The 10,636-nt window shown below is 37.9% G+C and overlaps 1 protein-coding gene across 1 annotated transcript; it reads left to right on the forward strand.

The window, feature by feature from the left end:
* The first annotated feature begins 905 nt into the window (after positions 1–905).
* CXCL3 (C-X-C motif chemokine ligand 3) lies at positions 906–3,019 on the forward strand. The gene is made up of 4 exons (XM_034958671.4): positions 906–1,085; positions 1,184–1,307; positions 1,421–1,504; positions 2,328–3,019. The coding sequence occupies exons 1-4, from the start codon at positions 986–988 to the stop codon at positions 2,341–2,343; spliced, it is 324 nt and encodes a 107-aa protein (XP_034814562.1). The 5' UTR covers positions 906–985; the 3' UTR covers positions 2,344–3,019.
* The last annotated feature ends 7,617 nt before the right edge of the window (positions 3,020–10,636 follow it).

Consider the following 10,636-nt stretch of genomic DNA (forward strand, 5'->3'; position numbering starts at 1 on the left):
ACCCAGCCCCTCCACAGCTTCAGAGTGACAGCCAGTGTCATATTTCTAGATCAAATCTGAATCCCTCCCACTGGGAGAAGGTCTCCAGGGGATTTAAGAAGTTCCAACATTTCAGAGGGAGGAAGGACGTTATGCAGGATACAGAAGAAGAGGTCATGTTATACAGCCCTGGCTTCCACTGACACTAACACTGAATTCAACTTTTGACACTGATAATCTGTTGCCACCAAATGGAAAACGTAAACAAGATATTCTAAGTGTGATTAGAGAATATGCAGAACAAGGAACAAGTAGAACATTCTTCTCTGGAATCCGAGACGATGGCTGTACTTTCACAGAGAGCATGATGTTAGATGTACATGAAATAACGCTAAACCGAAAATGAGAGAGGCAGAGACCGGGAGGTTAACATAGAGGATAGACTATATAGAGAGGGGATAGCTGAGGGAAAACTCGCCTATCTCCGGGTCCCCAGCAAATCTGATAACTAAGGAGACAAAGCTCTCTTCCTCTAAAGAAGTCGTGCCTTTCCTGTCCTGGTTCTCACGGGTCCCCCCAGCTCTTTCCTCCAACCCTACCCCGTACGCGGGGGGTCATCGGGGACCTAAGGTCCCCCCCTCACAGGCTGTAACTTCAGCGAGGTGGACTCACTGCCTCTCCAGGAATTTGGGGCAGAAAATGAATATCCCAAAGTCCCAGAGTGCACGGGAGTTACTCTGGAGGGCGAGGCGTAGGCGTCACCAGTGGGCTCCCCCTACCCATACCCGACTCCACCCCGGGGGTGGGGCCGTCGCCTTCCTTCGGGACTCCGGATCGATCTGGAGCTCCGGGAATTTCCCTGGCCCGGCCGCTCTGGGCTTTCCAGTCTCAACCATGCATAAAAAGGGTTCGCCGATCTTGGGGAGCCACACAGCCCGGGTCGCAGGCACCTCCCCGCCAGCTCTCCCGCTTCTCGCACAGCTTCCCGACCCGTCTGCTGAGCCCCATGGCCCGCGCCACGCTCTCCACCGCCCCCAGCAATCCCCGGCTCCTGCGGGTGGCGCTGCTGCTCCTGCTCCTGGTGGCCGCCGGCCGGCGCGCAGCAGGTGGGTCCCGGCGCCCTGGGGTCCCCGGGCCGGACGCGGCTGGGGTGGGCGCCCCGCGCCGACAGCCCCGCTCAATCAGCGAGTCTCTTCTTCCCTAGGAGCGTCCGTGGTCACTGAACTGCGCTGCCAGTGCTTGCAGACCCTGCAGGGAATTCACCTCAAGAACATCCAAAGTGTGAATGTGAAGTCCCCAGGACCCCACTGCGCCCAAACCGAAGTCATGTAAGCCCCGCCCCGCGCTTCCGCTGCCACCGCTGGGGTCCCCGACTCTCCCGCTGCCCCAACCCTGTCCCCAGCCCGACCTCCTGTCTCACGGAATTCCCTTCTCTCTGCAGAGCCACACTCAAGAATGGGAAGAAAGCTTGTCTCAACCCGGCATCCCCCATGGTTCAGAAAATCATCGAAAAGATACTGAACAAGTGAGTTGTAATTTCCATATACACAGGCGACTGGAGCCGTTGGTCAGAAATACTGGCATCTGCCCCCTAAAAATAAAATCAGGGAACCCCAAGAGTTAGCTGAAGGACTAGAAATTGTGATTATTATTTTCACAATTAAAGTTGCCATTAAGGTTATTAATCTGCTCTGGTGCCAGAGGATATTTCAGTATTTTAGTGTCTTCCATTTCCAGGCCTGACCCCTGGGAGGGTAAATGTGGGTTTCTAGAATACTAAGTAAATTTGACTAACAATGCCAAAATGCCCCCTGCCTGTTTTGGGACGTTTACCTCAGTCCCTAATGGGCTTCAGACCTGAAAAATGCAATGTCTGGTTTGGGCACTTTGGGCCTGTAAGCCTTCTTGGTGAAGAGCAGAAACTTTGCAGTGACACCTTCAGTGAGTTCAAGGCTAGGATCCCTGTCAACATTATTTAATCTCTTTGAGATTTAGCAAAATAGGGTAGATAATGGTAGTTATTTCATAGGGTTGTGTGCAGCTTAAGGGAGATCATGAATGGAAATTTCTAACCCAATGTGACAATCAGTGACCAATATGTTTTGGCTTTTTCAAACCAAGAATCTAGTTGAGTCCACAGCCACTTCTTTCTTGAAAAAAAAAAAAAATAGCATTCAGGAGTGCAAGTTTTCTGCTATAGAGGGCAGTGGGTACAGACAGACCTTCCCTGAGTGGAGGGCTGGGAGAGAGTCTGCATGGGGACATCCCTCCAAGCAACTTCAGCCACCAGAGTGACAGAAGAGCAGCCTTCCTTAGCACCTGCAACAGTAACCCTTTTCTCATCACAGGGGGAGCACCAACTGACAGGAGAGAAGTAAGAAGCTTATCAGTGTATCATTGACACTTCCTGCAGGGTGGTCCCTGCCCTTACCAGAGCTGAAAATGAAAAAGAGAACAGCAGCTTTCTAGGGACAGCTGGAAAGGACTTAATGTGTTTGACTATTTCTTACGAGGGTTCTACTTATTTATGTATTTATTTTTGAAAGCTTGTATTTTAATATTTTACATGCTGTTATTTAAAGATGTGAGTGTGTTTCATCAAACATAGCTCAGTCCTGATTATTTAATTGGAATATGATGGGTTTTAAATGTGTCATTAAACTAATATTTAGTGGGAGGCCATAATGTGTCAGCCACCTTGATAAATAACAGGGTGGGGAACTGGAGGGTGGGGGGATTGAAATGCAAGCAATTAGTGGATCACTGTTAGGGTAAGGGAATGTATGTACACATCTATTTTTTTATACTTATTTTTTTTAAAAAAAGTATGTCAGTTGTTATTTATTCAAATAATCTCACATTATGTGTTCAACATTTTTATGCTGAAGTTTCCCTTAGACATTTTATGTCTTGCTTGTAGGGCATAATGCCTTGTTTAATGTCCATTCTGCAGTGTTTCTCTTTCCCTTGGAAAAGAGAAGTTATCATTACTGTTACATTTGTACAAATGACATGATAATAAAAGCTTTATGAAAAAAAAGGCTTATGTGGTTTTTCAAAAAATTCTTCTTGACTTTTAGTTCTTCCCAGGCACCCAAGGTGTTATACAGTTAGGCTGCAGGTTCTATCTAAATCTGTGCCTGCTTCTAGCTGTCACTTCCCTTATATTTCTCTTATTCAAAACAGACTATCTGATGCTTTTAGAAAGTACACACTACCCCCCAACCACTTTGATAATTCTAATTTTGTATAACATTTAGCTGTTTTTCACATTGACCAATTTGTTATTCAAAATTAGTTCTTTACAAATTTTTGAATGTTATTGATATTTTAACATGGGCGTCTGCTAGATCTGCTAGATGCTTTTGGTAAGCGGTTTCTCAAATACTTATGCAATTCTTTCCCGTTTAACAAGGTTGGGGGCAAAATGTAGAAAAGTTGATTCTGCCTTAGAACTAAAAAAAATTGTGATATTAAAAAAATGACCTATTGAGATACTGTAATGTAAAATATATGACAAAAATAGCACAAAAGATAGGTTGGGAGATAAGTGGGTTTAGACTATAACATATCTCTTCAATTGTTAGAGAAAGTATTAAGAAAAAAATTGTAGCAAGAACAAATGTTGTAATTTGTAGGGCAACAACTAAAAGGAAAATGCAAAATTTTGGACTTAATCTAAAAAGGACATAAAATGGTGTAATAGAAAATACCCGACTAATACAAAAGAAGACAGAAATGAAGGAATAAACCAACACATGGATCAAGGGCAGAAGAGACACATCTTTACAGAAGAATTGCTAATAATATGAGTATAGTCTCCTCCTTCCTGAAGGTGAAGCTTAATTCCCCTCTCCAGGTGCGTGTAGCTAGACTTAGTGACCGGCTTCCAAAGAAAAGACTAAGAAAAAGGAAAAAAAAATTACAGTGGAGAAATTTGGCAGACAATCTTAACCAAGTGATCAAGGTTATTGTCACCAATTATGGCATGTGAATATTACGCACCCCCTCATATAATGTGATGGAAGGACACTTCCACTCCATTTATATTCTTCCAGAAAATGCATAACCTTTGTATAATCACAACAAGGACATCATAAAAATCTGAACTGATGGACGTTTTACAAAACTCATAAGTACTCTTCAACACTGTCAAGGTCATGAAAAACAAGACAAAATCAATAAATTGTCACAGATTAAAGGAGACAAAAGTGATATGGGGACTAAATACAATGTGGTATGTTGAATTGGATCCTGGAATAGAAAAAAGGACATTATTGGAAAATTGATGAAATCTGAATAAAGACAAGAGTTTAGTTAACAGCAATGTACCAATGTTAATTTCTTAGTTTTGTCAAATGTACTACAAGTATGTAAGATGTCAACGTTAGGGGACACTGAGCTAAAGGTCAGATATAGAAACTCTCTGTGCCCACACAAATTTTTTGTGAGTCTAAAATTATTCCAAATTTAAAAGTTTATTTTTCAAAAGATAGGACAAATATAATAGCAGATAGTAGACTTAGATACAACTATATTAAGAATTATAGTAAATTTAAACAGAATAAACACTCCAATTAAAAGTCAAAGATTATCAGACTACATAAATATGTCATGTTTATGCTTCTTAAAAGGATACACTTTAAATTATATCTAGATAGGAGGAACAAATTCTAGTGTTTTATACCACTGTAGGATGACTATAGTTAAAAGTAATAAATAGTTTCAAACAGCTAGAAGGATATCAAATGTTCCCACACAAATAAATGATAAATATTTGAACTGACGGATATGCTAATTACCCTGATCTCTTCACTATACATTATATATAGAAACATTACTATGTACCCCATCAATATGCACAGTAATTATGTGTCAATTATAAAAATACAATAAAAGTGAAAACAAATTGGGCACCAGGTTGCTTGAAATTAAAAGAATTAATACTGTTATATCATATACAAATGGGCTGACATGGATATATTACTATACTGAAACCTGACCTGGATATATCAATATATTTATTACTTAATAACTATTAATATGCTATTCATATAAATTATATTTATTAAAAATTGATATACTAATGAAGGCCTAATTAATATATTATGCCTTAAGGAAAGAAATAGTCTTGGAGATAAAAAAGACTGTTAAAACTAAAAAGGGGTTAACTCAACAAGAGACAAAACATTCCTAAGCTTTTATGAACTTAGAAACACATTATCAAATTATATAAACTATTTGTGAGGCTGAGGTGGGAGAATCAACTGAGCCCCTGAGTCTGAAGCTGCAGTGAGCTATGAACATGCCACCGCACTGCAGCCTGGGTGACAGAGCAAGGCCCTGTCTCTAAAGAAAAAAAAAAATTCACACACACACATAAAGCAAAATGAAGAGATCAAAAAAGAGCATAGACAGATATATAATCATAGTTACAGATTCTAACAAACTCTTTCAACACTTAATATGTAAAGCAGCACAAATTTAGTAGCAGTATAGAAGTGTTAAGCAACATAAGCAACCAACTTGGTTTGACTGACACATATTGGCAATTTACCCAGCAATTGCATAAATCACATTTGTCTTTCCAAAGAGAACATAGATGAGTCATAAAAAATGTATCAATACATTTCAAAATGTTAAAACATTACAGAAGACCTTTTCTGATCATCAAAGTTTTTTAGGATGATTTGTAACTGTCTTAGTTGAACTATGTATTCATACACTGTGTGTGATATGTTTGCTGTGGTTTATAACTCATCTCAACTTCCTACATTGTACTTCCATAATACCAGAGTCATCATGATGACCAATATAATCACCTAGTATGATAAAAATGTTTCCATAGAGATGTTGCTTATTTCCTGTATTTTTTCTGACATATTCTTTTGTAATTTTGGCATTCCTATATTTCTTGGATTACATGATATGAGCATAATGTAATTTAATTACTCAATACTTTCCACAAAAGTTTAAACAACAATCTCAAGAAAAGGCAAATATAAAGCTTATACTAAAAGCTAATTTTTAAAAGTTTTGGAATGATGTTCACATCTATATATTAGATGGTGCTTGGTGTTATTTCCAATAAAGTTAAATAATTATAGTTTGTTGAAATCATCAGTATGTCTTTACTGCAGAATTAGAAGACTAGCAATGTTGCAGAAGGAAGTGTGCAAGTTAAGAATCAAAGAAGAATTTCATGTTTAAGTTTTGGCTTTATCCACTATCTTTTACAAAACTCATCACAATCCCTTTTGTGTTGTATGCATCTAGTAAATGTCTTTCGAATTTAATATCCACCATTCCTCATTTTCTACACATACATTGAACCTGTAGGTTACTCTTGCCTTCCCACTCTCCCTGTGGTAGATAGTCAATAAAGGAATCTGTCCACAAGGGAAATGGAAACACCATGAGACACACGTAAAAGCTGCGCAGCTATGGTAACATCCAAACTGACAGAGAAGCAGGATCCTACAGGCACATGGCCTCCTATGTGGAATCCTGATCGCCCCTCCTGCCTCACTTGCTCTCCTCTCCCTGCCCACAGGATGAACTCCATCTACCTGAGTCACTTGCTGCTTCTAGGACTTCCATGGACTTTCCAATCTTCATGCCTTTGATTACTTGGTTGTCTCCTACTGGAGCGTTTTCCATTCCTCAGTGTTGTCCCATCTACTTGGAAAACTCTCCATCCTTTAAAACTCACATAAGTAACCACTTCTTGTAGGAAAACCTCTGTAACACCTCTCAGAAACCCACTCATTAACCCATAAGAGTTGTATGAGATACCCATCCTTACTCTTAACACTTTGTGCATAGTTTGTCATGGTATTTACCAGGCCCTTCTAAAATCTTCTATTTGTACATTCATCTCCTGTATTGTGTTGAGAGTTAGAAGGTAGCAGATTCTATATTAATTGTCTTTGTATCTATGGCACCTAATTTCATTCCTATGTTACAATGCTGGGAAAATGATCAATACAAATGCTGAATCAAATGAAGAGAGGAATTAAATTCAAGTTGAAATGACCTTCTGGTTAGAAAGATAACTCAAGCAGTCAGTACAGACAGTTAAAAAAACCAACTCAAATTGGCTTACTGAAAATGGGAATTATTTCATTTCCTTATGAAATATATCGGTGTTTTATAAATATTGACACATTCATCATAACAACCCTTTGAAATAGAGAGTAGCATTACTTTATTTGACTGCTGTGTAGATGAGATAAACCTGGATCCTAGAGTCCAAAAATTCTCTTTAATAACCAGTCTCACTGCAGGTCTAACTGCCTTTCTCTGTGCTGGCTTTACTTTATGCAAAGCACTGGCAAAGCTCCAAGCTATAACCCAGCAGGAAGCAAGGGATGATTTTTCCAGCCATTTCCTGCCAAAGTGGTCTCAGGGGATTTTTCTGACTTGGCCAGGCTTATTAGATCACTTGTGCACCTCTGAGTTATCAGGGTGGCTCAGGGTTGAAAGGAATGGTCAATACTACTTTGGGATGTCAGCTCACTTCTGGAGCTTTAGGGTAGAGTCAACCTATCTGAACCACCCAGACTGGAAGGAAGGGGAGATGGTTTCCGAAGGAAAGCCAGGATTCTGTTATCAGAAGGTAGAAGGGACTCAAACCAGGCAGAGAGGACAAATGTACTAAAGACTGGGCCAAGTGGATGACATTTTCACTTGATGAAATGTTCTGGAATGACCAAGTGGATGCATCCAGAGATTTAATGCCACCTTCAGACATCTGCATTATAGTAGTAGTAATGGCAACAAAATAGAGTTGAGCCCAGCTCCCCAAGGCACAGTTCCCCAAAGCAAGTTCCCCAAGGCACAATTCCCCAAGGCACAGTTGTAAGGCACAGTTCCCCAAGGCAAGCATGGTTAGAGCAACACTACACTGCCTGCCCATTCCTGCTGTTTCATTTGTACTTAGGATACAGAAGCAACTCTGGATTTTAAAGGCATATTAGATACTGCCAATCAAAGCTGCAGGATACAGTAAATATGTTAGTTCAAAATGGAATTTAGAAACCAATACTTTTATTTTAGCAATGACTCTATTCATTTAAAACTGGAGTTTCCATAAGTTTAATGTTTGGGCATATAGAGCTGCCATTCAGCTCATAAGATGAGTATTTGGCTGGGGGAGGCACTCATTAAAACAAGAAAGGACTGGATTATGTTGGTAGAACATCATTGCTTTCTTAATGTTCTGAAAAATAAATATAGGGCTATTATAAATTGAATTATAAGAACAGATATATTAAAGGTGGGAAAAATCTGTTTTTACACTTCATTACATAAGCAACTAATGTTTATTATGAAAGTCTTGGGCATAGCTATAGGTCATTCTACAAAGCAGATTCTTGAAATATTTTATCCCTTTGGCTACTACTGTAAATTTTTGGAAGGTCTATTTATCCTAAATATTTGCGTAAGCCGTTATTTTGGTTTGATCTGGAAGTCATTATAGCAAATATCTTATTTTTTCTTAAGTTATAAGGAGAGTAAAAGCCTGGACAGCTTCCTATTAATGCTGAAGGAAAAGTATTTTATTTATTAAAACATGATAAAGTGTCCAAACTGGGTCAGCAGAAAACTATAATCCTTATCTCAGCAACTAAGAGCCAACTAAGATGCCTATTTCCACTTCTTGCAAGCTCCTAAGGTACAGTATTAATTTCCATTGACATGATTTTGGAGGTGAAATACATTGACTTGGAATAGTGAACAGATAGATAAATAGATGTAGATTTCATTAACTTTAAGTATATCATGTTAGTGGCACAACAATTCTTGCCATTAGTGAAATAAAACACTGGAAACTTGAGCAATTTCCTATCTTTTAGGAAAGATAAAGTTGAGCTATTTAACCATAAGAATAACAAACCTTAAAAAAATGCTCTCCTAAAGCTCTCAATCACCTATCTCAGAAAATTTTTTTAATTGTGTAGTGGTTAAAGCCATACTGCTTGGAGCTCAAATTCTGAAATATTAGCTGTGAAACAGACAAATTGCACAAATTCCCTGCCCATTCATTTCCTTGTAACTGTAATATGGGGAAAAACCTGGTAACCACTTCCTTGGGTGTTTGAAAGGATTAAGTGCATTTTATATATACATTAAGGACTTTGAACATTGCCTGTTACATCAGAGTTATTTATCATAACTATGTTCACTCATCATCTTGTAAATACATAAAATGTGTCAGTTATACATTGAACAGAATGTTGAAGAAAGAAGAAAATATCTGCTAAAGTTTTTTTCTTGGACTAACCTTAAAAGAACTTAAATAATCTCTTAATCTTTTCTGCACTTAGTAATTTTTCTCCATTAAGTAGGTATGCAGGTGTACATCCATAATTAGAAAATTGAAGCCATATTTTTTATGTTAAAGGAATTGCTGTTGTATTTCTGAGACACTGATTATTTCAAGAAAACAAAGTATTTCCAACTGAGAATCTCAGAAAAAACAAATAACAAGTTCTCAATTACCAATGAGTTAGTAATATATTTTATAAACTTGAGATTATCTTTCATTTCTTACTTCCTTTTTAAAACAAATTAATTTTCCTTCAAATTTCTGTGTTTTTTTTTTTGCCACAAATTTCTGTGGTTTTTTTTAACTGATGATCAATAGGTGAAAAACATAATGTAAATTCAGAAATTTGGTCATTTATAAATCTTTTGTCATAATCAAGATGAGGCATCTTTACTTTTATTCACATTTTGCAGTTAAAATTGCTAAAACTGGAATCAGAAAATAATCCAGTAATTATACTAGACACGAAAAAATTAATTGTTTCCTTTTAAGAAAAAAAAAGCTAAAACAAAAATTTTGTATTACAGGGTTTTGTTTAGCCAAAGTTCATTTCCACGTACAATAATTTTTTCCCCAGATTAGTCAGCTGAGGTAATATGGAAAAGTAAATTCTATCATATTTATAAAAATTGTGTGTAGTATTTAATATGTATTGGTGTTTTACCTCTTTGGTACAGATAAAAATTAAAGGCAATAACAGATTATATGTCATCTACCAGTAACTAGTGAGATGGAAATTCCCACCCTGGAGCAGAATACAGGCAGGCTTTTTTTTGTTGCACTTTACTTAATTGGTTTGTAGATACAGTATTGTTTACAAATTGAGGATTTGTGGCAACCCAGTATTGAACAAGTCTATGGGCACCATTTTTACCACAACGTGTGTTCATTTTGTGTCTCTGTGTCACATTTTGGTAACTTGCAACATTTAAAACTTTTTCATTATTATTATATCTGTTATGATAATCTGTGATTGGTAATCCTTGATGTTACTATTGTAATTACTTTTGGGCTTCACTAACTGCACTCAAATAAGACAGTTAATTGATAAATGTCATGGCTATTCAAACTGCTGCAATGACTGGCCCTTCACCATCTCTACATCTCCTTTGGCCTCTCTATTCCCTGAGACACAGCAATATTAAAATTGGGCCAATTAATAACCCTATAAAGGCTTCCAAATTGTTCAAGGAAAAGACAGTGTTGCATATCTCTCACCTTAAACCAAAAGCTAGAAATGATTAAACTTAACGATGAAGGCATATCAAAAACCAGGATAGGCCAAAAGCTAGGCCCCTTGTGCTAGAATCAGGGAAACACAACAGC

This window comes from Pan paniscus, chromosome 3 (assembly GCF_029289425.2).
Source record: "Pan paniscus chromosome 3, NHGRI_mPanPan1-v2.0_pri, whole genome shotgun sequence".
NCBI lineage: Eukaryota > Metazoa > Chordata > Mammalia > Primates > Hominidae > Pan > Pan paniscus.

Coding starts and splice junctions, on each gene's coding strand:
- CXCL3 (XM_034958671.4), top strand. CDS start 986: ATGGCCCGCGCCACGCTCTCCACCGCCCCCAGCAATCCCCGGCTCCTG. Junction 1,086..1,183: donor CGCCGGCCGGCGCGCAGCAG/GTGGGTCCCGGC, acceptor CTTCTTCCCTAG/GAGCGTCCGTGGTCACTGAA. Junction 1,308..1,420: donor TGCGCCCAAACCGAAGTCAT/GTAAGCCCCGCC, acceptor TTCTCTCTGCAG/AGCCACACTCAAGAATGGGA.